This window comes from Juglans microcarpa x Juglans regia, chromosome 8S, assembly GCF_004785595.1.
Source record: "Juglans microcarpa x Juglans regia isolate MS1-56 chromosome 8S, Jm3101_v1.0, whole genome shotgun sequence".
Taxonomy (NCBI): domain Eukaryota; kingdom Viridiplantae; phylum Streptophyta; class Magnoliopsida; order Fagales; family Juglandaceae; genus Juglans; species Juglans microcarpa x Juglans regia.
The window spans coordinates 1,972,323-1,991,584 of NC_054609.1; the positions used below are offsets into that span (position 1 = coordinate 1,972,323).

General features: G+C 32.6%; 1 protein-coding gene across 1 annotated transcript; it reads left to right on the forward strand.

Moving 5' to 3' along the window:
* The first annotated feature begins 6,521 nt into the window (after window positions 1-6,521).
* On the forward strand, window positions 6,522-8,418 carry LOC121244957. The gene is made up of 2 exons (XM_041143210.1): window positions 6,522-7,554; window positions 8,104-8,418. Exons 1-2 carry the CDS (start codon window positions 6,695-6,697, stop codon window positions 8,165-8,167), a joined length of 924 nt encoding a protein of 307 aa, XP_040999144.1. The 5' UTR covers window positions 6,522-6,694; the 3' UTR covers window positions 8,168-8,418.
* The last annotated feature ends 10,844 nt before the right edge of the window (window positions 8,419-19,262 follow it).

Below are 19,262 nucleotides of genomic sequence, written 5' to 3' on the forward strand. Positions count from 1 at the left end.
TTCGATCGTTTTACCTTGTAAATATGAGGCTAGTGGGAGATCACCTCCACCATGTCACCTTTGGCAAGAAAGAGTTAACGGAAGATCATCTCGACCATTTTACCTTGTAAATTTGAGGTTAGTGGGAGATCACCTCGACCACGTCACCTTTGGCGAGAAGGAGTTAACGGGAGATCACCTTGACCGTTTTACCTTGTAAATAAATATTAGGCTAGTGGGAGATCCCTCGACCACGTCAACATTGGCGAGAGCTAGAGATCAATCGTATCAACAAAAAAAAACATGTTAGGTTAAATAATCTAAATCACAAGTTTGAATTTTCAAAACCTTGTCCATCTCGCTTGAGTGGTGAAGGCTGGTGACATATGTGCAACATATGTTGGTGAGGAGCACCCTATGCACGGCCTGCACAATACTTTCCATGGAGAGACCTTGGTGTGGTTGCATGGTGGAGGCGTTGGTCTACTTACTTGCCTAAGGCGTTGGTCTACTTACTTGCCTAAGGCGTTGGTCTTGTTGCTTGCCGAAGGGCGCGGGTCCTCTTCTGGATGCTGAGTGGGTCGTGGGGTTCTTTGACCTCCACACCCTTCTTGGTTGCTGAGTGGGCTGTGGGGTTATTTGACCTCTACCCTTTTCTTGATTATTGAGTGGGCCATGGGGTTCTTTGACCTCTACACTCTTCTTGATTGCTAAGTAGGTCGTGGGATTCTTTGACCTCCACGCCCTTCTTAATTGCGCCGCGTCCTGAGATATTTTCATTAAAACAAAATAGGTAAGTATAATACAAACTATAAGTTTGAGATTTGTGAACCTGAGTCAACCTGCTAAAGTGTGGCCACCATGTTTTTGGAACGATGAGGACATGGGATGCCCTTGATACCGAACAGTTAGAGTAATTTGTCCCAATTGAGATCATTTGCTGCTGAATATTTTTGCATGGGAAAATTGCTTATCCTTGAGTGCTTTTGTAGCAATGAAAATTCTTTGTCTTTGGCGAGTTCAATTTCGAGTCAATTAGCTCGACTTTATATCTTCTTCTTTCTTTTTCTTTTTGGACTATCGCTGAGTAGCATTCATGTGAATGGCATGGAAAATACTGTGTATGGCGAGAGACACTTTATGCAGTGCGTAATTGGCGAGGAGTGTCCCGTGGTTAAGCAATTGGCGAGTAGCACCTCCCGATGAGTGAACCATGCATGGAGTGAATTAAACCCTGTGGCAAAGGACTTTGCTTGGTGAGGGAGGCTCTAGCTATGCGGTGAGTAAGTGACGAGGAGTATCCCATGGTTAAGCAATTGGCAAGTAGCACCTCCCAATGAGCGAACCATGCATGGACTGAATTAGTCCTTGTGGCAAGGGACTTTGCTTGGCGAGGGAGGCTCTAGCTATGCGGTGAGTAAGTGGCGAGGAGTATCCTATGAGTGAGCAATTGGCGAGCAGCATCTTGTGGCGAGGATCCATGTATGAAAGCAACTCTTAGTGGCAAGAACTGATGGCGAGAAGCTTCCATGGCAAGCACTACGGTCGGATTTAGGAACGGTGCGTGCTGGTTAGTTCTGACCGAAGCACAGCTGATATAGTTTCCAGACGAAAAAGGAGAAAAATTAAGGGGGGAAAAAACAAAGTAAAGAGAAAAAAAAAATTAGGGGAAAAGGTGAGAGAAGTTTGAATAATGTTATATATAGTTTTCAAGTTTTGCATATTTAAAAAAAAAAAAAACAGAGTTTATCGTTAAAAATTATTATTTTTTATATAAATCACATATTTATCTTTTTTTTTTATAAAAAAAAATTATATAAGACTTATACATTTAAAACTTTAAATATTATTACTCGAAACTTTTTTATCGACAAAATAAGGTCGGATAAAAGTATGGTGTATCGTAGTTATGGTTTTTATTTAATTTTTTTTTATTTATCAAAATGGATCAGGAACTTTCAATTTGTTTTCTATTTGGACTTTGGAGTCATCTTTGGCTTTTTCTTTCCTAATTTCTATTTGAAACTTAAATCCATGGGTCTTATAATAAAACCATAATTTGGACAGTTAATAAAAAGGAAAATTTATCTAATTTTAGAGTATGTAAATGAAACACACTCTTTTAGAAATAAAATGAGATTCACCATAAAATGATTTTTTTTTTCAAATTTGTTTAGCTTTCTTTAAAAGCAACGCTTGATAGCTGTATATCATAAGATTACACAAATTATTTTCCTAACAAAAATGAGTACAATGATTTATACAAATCTTAAATATATAAATTTTACGTAATTCATTTGTTAAAAAAAATGACTCCACCATAAAAATGTGTACAAAAAATTAAATTTTTATTAGGATTTACTTTTTACAATGAACTTGCACACTTTTTAAGCTTATATTTAATATTACTCAACGATAATTTTAGATTTGGAGGTATATAAGTTGGTGGCTTCCTCAAAAAACTAGTTTAATCTTCGTCATTTTTCTTAATTTATTTTTAAATCCACTTTTTTTTTTTTTAACTGTTGACCTTTCCTTGCATATTACACTAAATTTAATCATCAATCCAATTAAAAAACACTACAAATTCAAATAGTTCCATAATGTTCATTTTGATCCACAACAAGTTCTTGTGTTTGGGTTGGCAAAAGATCGAATCCTTGGTTAGCATTCATTCTAGCTTGTAATGGACTCTATCATTCCTGGCATTACGTCTAACCTTGTCCTTCCCACGTTCCTGGCATTAATTGATACAAACAGTTTTATTTCTCTTATTTTATTTTATTTTTTACTTCATTAATTTCCTTCTCTTTTGCCGTGGCCTTGAATTCGGTCTAACTACAGTCATCCGATCTGGATTTCTTGTTAGAACTTTAAAATTTAAAATGAGAGAGAAATATACACGTTAAAGACTTAAAAAAGTAACTAGCCTAGTTGGGATAGATAGATTCTTTCATCTCATTCCATTTCAATATTAAATATCACAAATATAAATACTTTTTAATTTTTAATTTTTTCATCTAATTATTACCTAATTATTAAAATTTTCCCAAATTTATAAATAAAACACAAAAAATAATTCAATTTTTTTAAATCCCAAAACAAAAATAGTATTAAAAAGTTATATTCTAATAATATTTTAATTTTATAATATTTTTATTCAACTTTTTCTCTCTCATTTCTAAAAATTCCATGAAACATTTTAAATCAAACTATTTTTACTCATATTACCTCAACTTATTATCCAAACTAGACCTAATTATAAATCTTATAACGTTATCCCATTTTATGTGTATATTTCTATCCCACTCTAAGTTACCGAAAACTTTAAAAGATTTGAATCCCTCTTCATCATCCATCCGTAACTACAACAGAAATATATATTTTTATTGGACAAGATCATTTGAGACCAAAAATAATATTTTTGCCACAAAAAGTCTAGTCCAATAAAGACATTAATTTTTTTTGTAATGTCGATCATATATATATATATAACAACCTTGATCTTAAACAAATTAAATGTTGTAAATTAATTGCCCAATTTAATCCTTTGTTTTGTGGTCATGATATATATGTAGCCATCATGAAATTAATGCATGACAAAAATATATTTGTTTGGATCGTTAAAAGTGGTCATGAGAATATAAAAGAACCATAATAATAATAATTATATATATAGTTGTCGAATTATATATTATTAATGTTGCAGCAACCCATGCATATAATAATTGTTATAAAAAACAAAGAAATTAATTAAGGAATCGAATCTTCCTAGCCTTCAGAATTTGACAAGGAGCCCCTTCTAGATTATTGCTGAATTTTATTTTATTGGGACCATTTGCATGAATTATATAGTTGTAATATTCCCAAGTAACACCTGTCTCCAATAAAATTAATAACATGTGTACCTAACAATATTATTTTCCACCTTGACTTTTGATGATCATGATATTGGCCTTGTTCTTTGGTCTCCCTGACGTACGTACATGTGTCTTGCGGGTCTTTTCCTTGTAGAATTTACGACGCCATGCATCCATCGCCATTAATATATATTTAGATATTTCAATTTTAAAACATCTTTGCTTTCACATCTTTTAATCCTCTTGATATATTCTCTTCTTAAGACATTGGCTGTGAGTCATTTTTATTGTATTCTTATATAGATTGGACGAGCGAGGATAAGTAGGATTCGCATATAAATAGCTTAAACATCAACCAGATTATCAAAGAGTTCAGCTAAAGACACGTACAAGAGTCTGCGTAAACAAACTCTCACATGAAATGGTAAAAATCAAACACAGTAAAAAGTAAGGATTGTGTACATGGGACCCTATGTTTCGAGTTTTTTTTTTTTTTTTTTTTTTTTTTTTTTTTTTTTTTTTTTATCATCATCATCATCAAAAACAGCAAACTTCAAAGTCAAGTGGACCTCAATAACCTTCACTTCTACTTCAACCAAGTCTAAAAGGCACATATATAAAGTTGGTAAGATATTCCATAAGGTAGTGGATGATCAAAAGGGGCAGCGAGAATCAAGCAGCTAGATTTGTGATTATATATGTGATATATCATGTTCACAAAGATAATAATCACACATTTATACTCATTAAATTACATTATTTACAAATCAGAATCATGTCAATACACTATTACTTATTACTACGAGTACAATAAGAAAACTGTTCATTTATAGTCAGTTATTTTCTATCAAAATGAATTTTGTCATAAATAGTCATTATCGTCACCAAATAATTAATTACAAATATTATTTTTCTTGTAGTGGGGATGTATTAATACAGTTCATGAATGATAAAAAATTATTAAAATGCTAATATATTTTTATATTAACAGATCATGTGAAAGACTACTTCTATATCAGTAGTACGGTGTCGTTTCAATAAACAAACTTGCTGATTTTCTTAACAGCAACGACCGACAACCATCCATGCATGATGATTAGCCAAGCCATCAACTACATAACATGCTTGAATGGCATGTTGATTCATCTTAATCAGAGGATCCTATGTTGTAATAATCCCATTCTTATAATTTGTCTTAATTTCTGTATCCTGTCGGCCAAGATGTAAAGCTAATTCGATGAAAAGATATCAGAGACGGGCGGGGCAGATATCATGATTGATGACAGAGTAATACTACATATAATACAGAGTGTGTAAGTATCGTCAATCATTTAACAAAAAATATTTTTTTTATTATTAAAAGTTAATTTTTTATATTAATTTTATATTTATTTATTTTTTTAAAATAATTACACGATACTTATATATTCACGATTGTAACAACTATTTTTCTTCTTAACAATATCACGTGCTGCATGCATATCCAAATAAAAATCTATAAAAACATGAAAATCTGTCTGAAAGTCGAAAATGGTTGAGTCTCAATCACGCAAGAATAATTAAAAATCATGGGATCGCAAAATAGTTAAACTTTGCATTTTCTTTCTATGGATATGCCTAAAAAATAACCTAACACATCTGACAAGCTGTAAATAACAATTGATTAAGCAACAAGTTACCGAGCTCCTTCCAGATACGTTATCGGATCTTTAGTAGATCGAAAAAAGTCCACGACGTGGAGGGAGACATACTACGCTTTCCCATCCACGTTAAAAAAAAGACGCAAGCTTAACAGTAGAAACGTTTTAAAAAGATATTTTATAAAAATAAATTTATAAATTGATATAATTTAATATAAATAATTAAATTATAAATTTATTTTTATTATAAAATAGATCTAATATATTATATAAAATTATGTTAGTCTGTAATTTATTTTTATGAGATTTTTTTATAACAGTACTAACATTTCTAAGAGTACTAGCAATGAACTTATTAAATTCATCTTTAAATACAAATAAAAAAGACTATTGGAGATTAAAAGTGAATAAAAAATAAATTTGATGAGTGAACAGTAGCCCTTTAAATTTAAAGAAATATATCCATTTACTGTAACTCAAAATTTTACATTTATCTCTTTGGTTAATCTAATACAGCTCTCTTTTGATGAAATTCATCATATTTTATATTTAATTAAATTTTGATGAAGCCAATGCCAATACTATAAGAAATGTAATATATACAACAACACTTCTCTCTATGACAATTTATTTGAAAAATCTTTCTAAGTCTATTACAAGAAAGTGAGTTTTTTATGTGAGTCTCAGATGAGTTTTACTATATATTAATTACTATTTACTCTTATATTTTATACTTGACAACTTTTTTTTATATAAGATATAAGGTATGTGATAATAAATAGTAGCCGATGGATAATTTGATTCGACTCAAATATATCTTATTTTATTCTAAAAAGAATTGTGCAAGATATATATCTTAAAACTATATAAATAAAATTAAATATTAAAAAAACCAAATAACAGTAATAAATAATTAAATAAATAAGAATAAAATTTTAAAAAATGGACAACAAATGTCATTTCATCAACTCATCTAGAACATCTTGACTTCTGGCCCTCCCCACGAGGCCCTCATTAAAAACTGTGCTTACGAAGAAAATAACGTGATCAAGACCAAAAGGGTCGATCTTGATAACGCAATCATTCCCTACCTACCTCTCCTTCTTAATTCATACAAATTATAAACTATCACGCACCCTTGTCTCAATCTCTCTCATTTCTTTCCTCTCAGTTTTCCCGGAAAAAAAAAAAAAAAACAACAGAAAAAAAACAACCATGCTTAATTCCGGGACTAAACAGCTCCAAAATTCTGCACCATCCCCCGATCGCATCGGACATGGAAGTGACAGTCGTGATAGTCATCAAGCCACCCGGAACTATGGTTCCCGGGTTGAAAAAGCAGCTCAAAAGTACTGCACGAAGCACAATAGCTGGAATGGCATGGAAGTGCGGTCTGCACCGTCAACGAAGGCGGTCGATGATGATGAATCTGATGTTTGTCCTCCGCCTTTGCGGAAAACAAGTCCACCCAGAAGCCCGCAGCGTCGGGCAAAGCACTATCGTAGCCTGTCTCCGGGATCAAGAACGGAAGTCATTGCCAGAGGCCAGGAAGAGCTCATGGAAATGGTACGCAACATGCCCGAGTCCTGCTACGAGCTAACTTTGAAGGATATCGTGGAGCTGGAGCAGCCCTTGGTTGAAGCTCCAGTACGAGAAACCATGTCGGAAGAGAAGAATTCGAGCAATGAAGTTTTGTACAAAAGGGAGAGCAGTAAGAAGATGAGTGAGAATAGGGCACTCGCGAGAAGAGGTTCTGGAGCCATGGATAGAGGAGGGCTCTATCTTAAGATGGGTTTTCCTTTATATTTAGGGTCTAAGAAAAACAACAAGAAAAATAATCAGTCTGTGACAAACACAAGTGCAAAAGTCTCTCCGAAGCCTCCGGTACCGGACGGATCTGCAAAGGGTGTGGATAAAGAGTGGTGGAAGAAGAGAATTACAGCCTCTGCGGAGAGTGAAAGTGGGAGGTCGAGTAGCAATGGCGGAAGCATGAAAAGCAGCGGCAGCAGAAGCAGTACAACCGGCAGCACCAATAGCAACAGCAGCAGAAGCAGAAGCAGGAGAACCAACAGCAGGCATGTTAAAATTACTCGAAATTTGAATAAATATTACTTTCATTTTTTAGCAACACCTCTAGAAGTAATCTGATTTCTTTTTTTTTTGATTAAATGGTTTCGAAAATGGTATAAATTAACCCGTTTATGTTCTGGGTTTTCTCACAATTTTGGTGAACCTGTTCTCGTGTGAAAGTGAAAACAGAGAAGTCCTGTTTCGGCAGGAAAAGAAAATCCCATTGAAGAAAAACGAAGAAAACCTCTGCATTTTAAACAATTATCAGTCAACAATCAAATTTTCATTATTAAATCTGAGATTTTTCTAGAGATATGGGTCAAATTTTCTACACGCACAACTTCTAAGAATCTTATGCTCAGGCGCTTAGATCATTCTGCTTTGGTCAAACCCAGAACTAAGGGCAGAGAGAAAATTATGATGTGTTTTAATTACAGGTTTTTCATGCTAACCAAGCAAGAGTTGGTGATCACTTTTTCAGCAGTTTCTGTTAAATTTTTGTTCATTATTAATTGTGTTTAATGCTGACAAATAATTCTGAACATGTAATGCAGCAGCAGGCATGGGAATGGTGGCTGCTGCTGGTCTTTCCTCCGCGCCAAGAAAAAGCAAAATTAGGAGCAAATTAGCTGCCCCTGATTGAAATGGGAGTAAAATGATTTAAGTTTTCATGTAATTATTCTTGTAATAATGTTTAGTAATCACAGTAGAGTATACAAGGTTATCACAAAGGAAGTCTGCAGCTTTAGTATCTTTATATGCTTTGCAGACTTTCCAAGATTCCATCTTTTTCTCTCCCTTTTTCAAGAGTTTCCCATGTTATTCACCCTCTGTTTGCCAATACATTAGTGGTTTGATTACATGATTTAGAAGATCTTAAACTGTTGCCAATCAAAAAAAGATCTTAAACCGTATGGAAGACGCACCATAAATTTTTCTTGCTTCTCGGATCTTATCAAGAGCAGAGGATGTGTCATATACGTCAATATTAAAGACCTACTTATTGATCTAAAAGTTTTGAGATTATTGTATTTTAATTTGATTAAATTTTTAACCCTCAAAATCATAACATTCCATCACATTTTCGAATCCGATGTCCGTAACGGTTCACTTTATTGACACTGATCTTGCTTTGATATCAATTATTAAATATTCAATCATTAATTTAAAAATTATAAAATTATTAAATACTAACCTGATTAAACTCTCGATATCATAACAACAGCTTATAATTTTGCTTGATGCAAAAGTTGTGTTAATATATATCAGAGTCAATGGAATAAGCCAAAAGTAATTGACTGCAACGTTATTGTCTGTTTCTAGATTCTTCAGCAGGTCTTTCTTTTTCCTTTTCTTTTTATAATTTATATAAAGAAAATTGAAGCTTGGAAAACTCTTGGCCATGCTTTGAACAAGACTAGGTCAGTGCATAAGACTAAGCAGATGAACTGAATGAAGCATTAGCAGCCAAATTGGTTCATGGAAACTTCCCAAAATCCATGCCCATCATTTTCTTTTCTCCGAAATTTTCTGGGAAATTTTATTTGGCTTGTAGAGCACCTATATCCAAAGTTCTTCATAGCACTGTTATTGCAGAATCGAGGTGATGGCTAGCTGGAGGCCTTTCATTCTTGATTTAGCTTTTCCATCCAAAGTCGAGAAAAAATAGAGCTTAAACGATAAGGATGGAGCCTAATAAAGTTGCTTTTAACTTTTCCAGCAAAAGAAGCTTTTAAAAAAGTTGAAGATATATACGTTGCAGACCAACAATGGCGTGTTTCAAGTAATGACGTCAAGAAAGTGCACTCGTTCCAAAAATATCTTGTTTAATTCCTATTAATTTACCTTTTTAATTTCCACCTCAGCTATTGGTGATCCATCTCTTTGACAAAAAGAAGCCATAAATGATAAAAACAGCAACCGACAATCATTTTTACAACTTTTAATACAATTGTTTTTTAAAAATAGTTATAATTAATTAATATTGTACATATATCATTATTCATATGGATTATACGTTCTTTAGGTAAAGCTAATTTTCTTCAAAGGCAACAACATACATAATGTGATCTACATTCTAGATACTTAATATAGATAATGTTAAGACATTTAAATGATTAAATCTATATTTTCTTATGAGTTTGAAATTTTAGGATAAGTGATAATTTCATAATATATTAGAGCAGAAGTTTTGAGTTCAAATCCTAACTCTATATTTCACCAATTTAATTAAATATTTCACGTTTTGAAACAAACGGTAATTTTATATATAAGAACACCCATAATATGAGAGGAACATTAGTTTGTGAATTGAAATCTATAAAGTTTGCAGTGATACTTGTTAAGATATAAAATAAATAATAAAATTTACCTCTTACCATAAATTTAAACTTTTGGTATAAGTAGTAATTATACATGATATCAGAGCAGAAATCTTGAATTAGAATCCTAACTCTACACTCTATTCTAATTAATTAAATATGCTACGTATTGGACCACTCATTGAGTGAGAGTCTGGCCCACACGTGAGGGGGTGTTAGAATATAAAATAAATAATAAAATCTACACTTGTGAGTGTTAGGATATAAAATAAATAATAAAATCTATCTCTTTTTTATAAATTTAAGTTTTTGAAATAAATAATGACTACCCAGTAGCCAAGTTCTGTCGTACTTTGTAAGCATAGCAAATAAAAAATAAAATAAATAAAGAAAAAAGATGAACACAAAAAGGAAAATGAAAAACCCCAATTTTAAATAAACTATCGACTAGCAATGAAGTTCTGTTTTTAGTCTTTCAATCAAAAGAAGTTCTGTTTCTTTCAAGAGATAAAACAAAAGGTGAAGTCTTTGTTCTTAGACCTACATCTACATGTGGCTACTTTAGACCAATGGGTTGGGCCGGAGCTCTGCCTTTGAACAGGTATGATGCATCTCCAGACTCATTAATCAACTCCAAGGAGTATAATAAAATTTCAGATATTTTCGAAATACAGATAAAATGGTATTTTCATCCTATTACAACATGTCATCCAATTAAAACTAATTATGTAATTATCAATTTTAATTGACATGATATCTTATAATAAGATCGGAGTATCCCGTGTCCGTATTCTAAAACTACCTAAAAATTACTCAAAGAATAGATAACATATACAGTCTATAGAGTCTCTCGAATTTCTTTCAACCACCTTGGTTATAAGAGGGTAGATTGTTTTGATGCAATTTAAGGAGCTCATTAATAGAGAGTAGAGAATACTAGTTTGAAAAAAATAATATTTATTATTTTTTGACATGATATTAAACAATCAGTAAATAAATAAAAAATACTAAACAATTCTCCAATAATTTGATAACATATATATATATATATATATATATATTAAGGAATAGAAAAAGAAAATAATGATTAAAATCAGTTTATCAGTTTACATTTTGGGTCAAGACTCACGAGTTTTCTCTTATTTTATGGACCATAAGCACAAAAACTACTAATAGAACAATAAAGAAACAAAAATCATGTATACGACAAGGCTTCGTTTGAATGTTAAACTCTTCTCAACTTCTCTCAATTCATCATTACAATTTTTTCAAATTCCAACGTAAAATGTAATAAACAATTCAACTTTTTCAAATCTCAAAATAATAATAATATTAAAAAATAATATTTTAATAATATTTTATTATCTTAACTCAACTCAACTCAACATTCAAACGCAGTATTAAATTAGCACATTTTAAGTTAGAGGGATTTGTCATATTATTATTATTTTTTATTTTTTTAAGTTAACGATTTCTCTATTAGAGCATCATGACCAAACATAATTTGCTTGCATGCATGGCACCTTGCAACCCATAAACAAAAAAGAAAAATGTAAACCAAATTAATATGCACAATGGGCTATTGGTCTTTGATCCAATCCCAGAATATCCGTTTAAGACTACATCATCTTATAATATATTGAGAATCATGGTTCATTTTCCTGGTGCAAGGCTCAGATTTTCTTTTCTCCACATGTTAATTTCCACTGAATATATTATAGAGTACACCTCAATCGGCAATTTTCCATGAGTTGCAGTTGTTCCGCTAACTTTTCTTCATTTGGTTTTGCTCTTCCACGCACGATAGTAAAGTATGGTATGAAATTCAAACTATCTCATTTCATTTACAGCATGTGTAAGTAATTAAAGAGTTGAGAAATTATCTTCATGACTTAAGAACCATTTCTATTGTGCACTCTAAAGTAACTGTTGGCAATATTGATAATTTTGAGAAAGGGAAAACTTCTCTTTGACCTTAGCAAGCAAGATAATAGATTTCAATAGACGGACTCCATTATATTTTGTTGAGGAATAATCTTACATTACCTGTAAATAAGGTCTTGGACATATTTATAAAGAATGAACAATCTTCTCTTGTTGAACCGGTTTTATGAGATGAATTAGGTCTATAAGTTTTTTCATGATATCATAGCTAAGTTTAGAATGAATAATGGCCCACATTACTTATCATGTGACAAAGATTAAGAAAAATACTGGTCTGCACGTGACAGAGAATGTTGAGGAATAATCTCACATTATCTGTAGATAAGATCTTAGATATTTTTATAAAGAATGAATAATCATCTTTTATTGAACCGTTTTACAATAGGAAAAGTCTTCTTGCATGTCCCGGCCCCGTTTTATATATGTATTTATTGGGCTGTATCCATCGCATGTCCCGGCCCCATTCAACAGAAGTTAATTTTAGGACAGAAACTTCTCTATCATACTAGGCTGGCACCATTGGAATATATGGTTGTTTCAAATTTAATTTCCGACTTTGGTGGACATTTAATTCGTGCATTGGAAACAAGATCAAGTGGAGAAAATAGAAATGGGAGACTGGATCAATCAGTGCATGACCTCCGTTTGAAAAAACAAATTGATAATTCTTCTCTATTTGACTGTGGCATACCGGCCAACCCGTAATTACTTGGCAAAGAAGATAGTCATGACATGCAGCAGTTCGAAACTTCCTCCTGGTGACAAAGCTAGGATTGAAATATTCAAAGTTAACAAGTCTCGATCAATTATGTAATGTTTAAAGAAAATGATACATATACATGAACATTTTTCACAATCCTGACCTGTTTTAAATGAGAGACGTTTATGTAAGATCATAATATTTAAGACCATATTTATTATATATACGAGTAGTGCTACATATACCTATATTTATTACTTACAAGACTCATTTTATTAGTTTTTTTTTTAATTTAAATTTTGAATTTTGTATTTCATGATTTTTAGTATATCATTAACTGACATGTGGAGAAATAAATTTTTTATAATCTTTTCTTAAATACATGATTTAGTATATTTCTATATATATATATATATATAAATATATATTGAAGCTATCATAATCGTAGTTTTCAGCTTTGGAGTTGAAGCTATGATGCTAATTTTCATGGTTGGTACGAGTTATATTTTCTTTAGAGAATGATATAAATGTAATATTTTACAAGTTTTAGGTGCCGTTTGGATAGTTAGTTGAAATGAAAGTTGAAAGTTGAATATTGTTAGAATATTATTTTTTAATATTATTATTGTTTTGAAATTTAGAAAAAATTGAATTATTTATTATATATATTTTGTGTAGAAATTTAAAAAAGTTGTAATGATGAGATGAAATGAAACACTTCTTATATCCAAACGGAGCCTCACAACTCTTCAACAAAATACTATTATTTTCCGAATTCAAATTCATCAAACTCAAATAACATTCAAATTAGTTAAAAAATTAATAATATCTTATTAAAGAGTTGCATAAATATCATAAAATTAGTATGTGTATATCTTTGTATTTATTCTTTGAACTGACTAAATAATAAGGCCACATTTGGTTTTTCGTCTCAATCTATTTCATTTCTTCTACATATTTAAACACCACTTAAGTACAAATATTTTTCAATTTTTCATCAGATCATTACCTAATCATAACAATTTTTCCAAACTTTCAAATAAAACACAAAAAACAATTCAACTTTTTGTATTTCCTCCTCTTACCTAACTATTTCTCAGTCAATAGTTTCAGGTACAAATCCATAGCAGCTTCGTTATAAAATCTCTCAAAACGCAAATAATTAAATAAAAATGCTTAGCCTATAAAATAATTACAATAAAATAATTTATATACTGATATGATTTAATATGATATGATTTAATATGATATATCAGATTGTGTATATGATTCTTTTTATTATAAGATAAATCTCACTTATAATGTAATTTTTATTTATTATTTTATTATTAGACTTAATACTTTTTAATTAATTGACTTACATAATTTGTTTTATTACAATGATCTTAGATGCATGCACTTTATTCTATGACTACATATATATATATATATATGTGAGCTAGAAGAGGTCCACTTATAACTTGACGAGCACGTACAATTGCTGTCATCATGGCCTTCATATTTTATGATGAGAAATTTTACCACCACAATTTTTTTTTTATTTTATAAAATTAAATTTATAAATTAATGTATTTTCATATAATATGTTAGATCTATTTTATAATAAAATAATTTTATAATCTAATATATCACATTAAGCTATATCATCCATTTGTAAATTTATTTTTATACAATGACTAAAATATTTATTTGTTTATCATTACACTAACAAGGCGACTGAGTCCATGTCTTCGTTTTACCTTTCCAAGTCCCCAACAAGTCGTTGCAAAAGCAATGGCAGTGGAGATGTATGGAGATAGTCGCCTTAACAAAATGTTTTGGCAATGGAAACGGAAACGGTCATACAGCACACACTCATCAAATTTTCTTCTGTCCTTTTGTTTTGTCTTATAAAAGGCAGTTGATGGAAGCGAACAACATTGTAGTTGTTGAGGTCAAACGTCAAAGTAAAGCTTTTAGGCCTCATTTGGACAGTAACACGGGATAAGATAATTTTAAATGAAAATTAAAAGTTAAATAAAATATTATTAGAATATTATTTTTTAATATTATTATTATTTTAAAATTTAAAAAATTAAATTATTTATTATATTTTTTATAAAAATTTAAAAAAATTATAATAATAAAATCAGATAAAATAAAATAATTTCTATATCGATCCTTAATTTTTGAGGAAAAAAAGTTATTCAAGAAGTCTATTGGTTTCTTTTGACACGGAAGAACCATTGAATGACGATTGTGGGCAAATTGTCACATGGTCAGCTATAGACATTTTGGCTCACAAAAAATTATTAACAAAATAAATGATACGATATTTTTAATAAATACTAAATTTTAGTGATATGATATTTATTAACAAGAAAAATTTTACTTGCCATTTCCTACACTATACGCTAATATGTGAATTATCATATTTATTATTTTATTTAAATACAAACATATTGATGTGTACATACATGTATCTAAATAGAAGAGTAAAAATGACAAATCACATATTGATGCATATGTTATAGATGTAATAAATCTCGATTGAACCAAATCACCAAGAACTCGATCAAGACGAGAATGTTGGCATTTCTCTCATATCTATTATATTTCATTTGATTTTATCAGTCTCATTCAACACAAAAGTGGGACATCATGGTTTATTGATAGAACATATATTTGCTTGGAGAATGCTAACAATCAACTATCAAGATTGTCCAATATTATTTTTTCTTTTATTTTTTAAAGGTTAAAATTTGATTGGTGATGTTACTTGTCAATTTTTAATAATTTGAGAGTGTAATACATAATTTAGATAATTTAAAATGTAAATGTAAAATACGGAATGGAATGTGGATTTATTCTTGTAAGATGGAGGGGCGCCCACGTGGGGCCGACCCCCTCCTAAAGGCAAAGTGTAGCCATGCGTTACTTGCTTATAACGCATGGCTTAAAGCCATGCATTACGACAATTGAAGGCTGGCCTTTAAGGCCAGCCGTGTGTAGGAGGACTATAAAATAGTCCTCCTCAATTGTTTTTTTTGTGATGATTACAAATACATAAAAATCTCTCTCTTTTTGTTATCTCTTAATAAGATATTTAGGCTGTGAATTTGTTAAGTGTTACTCTAGTTTTATACTACGTAATACACTTCGCCACTAAGAGGAAAAACTTGTGATTTGTCAATCTGGAAAAACTTGTGGAGCAATTTTATAAGCTGAGCTTGAGGTATTTCTTTTGCTGTGCTTTCTAACATTGGTATCAGAGCTTTCTTAAATTGCTTCCAGTTTATAGCTTTTTCTCGCATATGCATTGAGATTTGTCTGATGTTTTTTTTTTTAATCTAAGATTCAAAAAAAAAAAAAAAAAAAAAAAAAGGGAAGCCATGGCAGCGCTGCAAGGTGCTGCGAGCACCAACGCAGTGGTGCTGCGCGCACCACCGCAAGTCCAAGAATGGGGTAGCTGCTGGACAAATTAAGAAGGTGTCAGGAACTTTTCAGCGCAGCAAGAGGGGCAAGCGCAGTAAGAACAAGTCAAAATTAGAGTGCTTCAACTGTGGAAAGAATGGTTACTTCGCTCGTGACTGCACTGAGCCGAAGAATGTACACTCTGACTTTTCTCGCATTGTTTTTGTAACTAGCAATGTGATGGTTGCTCACTCCTATCCTGTGTGGATTGTTGATTCAGGAGCGACCGAACACATAGCGTGAGATAGAGTCGGATTTGTGGAGTATCGCCGGATTCCAGCTGGGAGCCGTGATATCAAGGTGGGGAATGGAGCTAGCGTGGAGGTACTGGGTCTTGGTACCTATAAGCTGGACTTGCGGGGTGGCCGCACTTTTTTCCTTTCACAATGTGCTATACGCTCCCGAGATCCGACAAAATTTACTTTCTGTAGTCACTCTATTAAGACTTGGTTTTTGAATTGTATTTGAAAACAATTATGTTTCCTTTTATTTGGGCCATGTGTTTTATGGCAATGCTTTTCTTCAAGACGGTTTTATGATATTGAATTTGGATTATTCAAATATAAATGAGTCTATTGCTTTTCTTTCTACATCTGATAATTTGGATTCATATAAATGGCATGCTAGGCTTGGCCATATAGGGCAAGATAGAATGGCTAGGTTAGCTAGAGAATGCCTTATACATTGTCTAATGGGAAAATCTAAGAGAAAACCGTTTGGAAAAGCCATTAGGGCATCTTTTCCACTGCAATTAGTCCACTCAGACATCTGTGTTCCAATGAGTGTAAGGGCAAGACACGGAGGTATCTACTTCATCACATTTATAGATGATTTTTCACGTTACGGTCATGTCTACTTAATCTCCCACAAGTCTGAAGTATTGGAATACTTTAGGCGATATTTAAGAATAGTTGAGAATCAGTTAGACAATAGTTTAAAAACTCTAAGAACTGACTAAGGACGAGAATATCTCTCTGAGCAATTTAAAAGGCTCTGTGATGAAAAAGCAATCAAAAGACAGTTGACGATGCCAAGCACGCCGCAGCAAAATGGCGTGGCAGAAAGGAGAAATCGAATACTGCTTGAGATGGTTAGGTCAATGTTGGCGCAAACAAACCTACCAATTTCTTTGGGGGGATGCACTTTTGACTGCTGCCTACATTCTTAAGCAAGTACCTTCCAAATTAGTAACTTTCATCCCATATAAACTATGGACCGGCGAGAAACTCAATTTAAGTAATTTGCGGCCATGGGGTTCAACGGGTTTTGTTCACAATCTTTCTCATAAATATGGGAAGTTAGGTCCTAGATGGAAGAAGTGTATCTTTATAAGGTATTCAGAACACTCTAAAGGGTATGTGTTAATAGGTGAACAATCTGATGGAAATGTGACTGAGATTGAATCACGAGATGTAGATTTTATTGAAGATGAGTTTCTAAGTAGATGTGAGGTTGATAGGAGTTTAGAACTTCATGAGATTGTAGAACAAGAGGAAAGTGCTCCAAGGAATTTAGTTGAGAATGAGGAAGAAATTCTTCAAACTCCTACAAATTATAAAAAGGATTTGAATCCGAGTGGGAGCATACCACTTGTTAATCGATCACAACAACCTCAGCCGCGTAGAAGCACACGTGAAAGTATTCCCCGTCATCATTTTGAGATTGAAGGGGAAGCTTTGATGGTAGCTCCGCATGATGATGATGAGCCTAGGACGATTCATGAGGCTCTCTCATCTTCTACTAAAGATGAGTGGATGAAAGCTCTTAATGACGAGATTGAGTCTATGAAGACAAACCAGGTCTGGGATCTGGTTGATCTACCGACAGGGCGTAAGACTATTGGGAACAAATGGGTTCTTAAGGTCAAACGCAAGTCGGATGGATCAATAGATAAGTATAAAGCTCGCTTAGTGGTGAAATGATATACCCAACAGGAGGGTATAGACTATGAGGAAACTTTTTCACCAGTGGTAAGGTTTGCCTCAATTCGCCTAATTCTAGCTATAGTAGCAAATATGAATTTAGAACTCTACCAAATGGATGTTAAGAAAGCATTTCTCAATGGAGAATTAGATGAGGAGATCTATATGGATCAACCAACAGGTTTTGTGGTCAAAGGTCAAGCGCAAAGTGTGCATGCTCAAACGATCTATATATGGCCTAAAGCAATCATCTAGACAATGGTATCTCAAATTCCATTGAGCCATTCTCTCGAATGGGTTTACGATGATCACAGAGGACCATTGTGTCTATGTCAAAAGATCTAAAAAGAGTTTCATTATGTTGTCATTGTATGTTGACGACATACTACTAGCTAGAAATGATAAAGGGATGATAGTCGTCACAAAAGAGTGGTTATCCTTCAATTTTGAGATGAAGGATATGAGTGAGGCAGAATACATTCTGGGAGTTACAATCTATAGAGATCGCTCAAAGAGACTTTTGTGTTTGTCCCAACAGACTTACATAAAAAAAATCCTCGAGCGCTTCCTAATGAATGAATGTAAATCTATTGACACCCCTGTTGCAAGAAGCGAGAACTTGTCTAAAGTGTTGTGTCCTAAGACTTAAAAAGAAAAGGAAAAGATGGCCCGTGTCCCTTATGCTAATGCTGTGGGTAGTTTGATGTACGCAATGATGTATACTCGGCCTAACATATGCTATGCAGTTGGCTTAGTGAGTAGATTCCAATCTAACCCCGGACTGGCTCACTGGAAAGCAGTCAAAAGGATTATGCAATATCTCAAGGGAACTGCAGACTATGTGTTGTGCTATCAGGGTTCAGATTTGCAGCTAAGAGGTTACAGTGATGCCGATTGGGGTAGTGATCTAGATGAGCGCAAATCAACTACTGGGTATATCTTTCTGCTCAATAAAGGTGCCATTACATAGAGAAGCAAGAAACAACCCTGTATAACTTTATCTACTATGGAGGCAGAATATATAGCTTGTTCTGCAGCAGTTCAAAAAGTTGTTTGGTTACGGAGGTTCCTCAAGCATTTAGACATTGTCACGGATTCTTCAGATCTAGTGATGATATTCTGCGATAGCATGGCAGTTCTCGCATATGCTAAGGACTCAAAGTATCATGGAAGAACCAAACACATAGATATCAGATATCACTACATCAGAGACATAGTAGCGTAAAAGGAAGTGGTTCTAAAACACCTTTCTACGAGTCGCATGGTTGTTGATCCCTTAACGAAGCCTATTGCAAGAGATGTCTTTGAGGCTCATGTTAGGAATCTAGGACTGCGTAGACTATAAATGTAATTTGTGTTTCAAATAACATTGA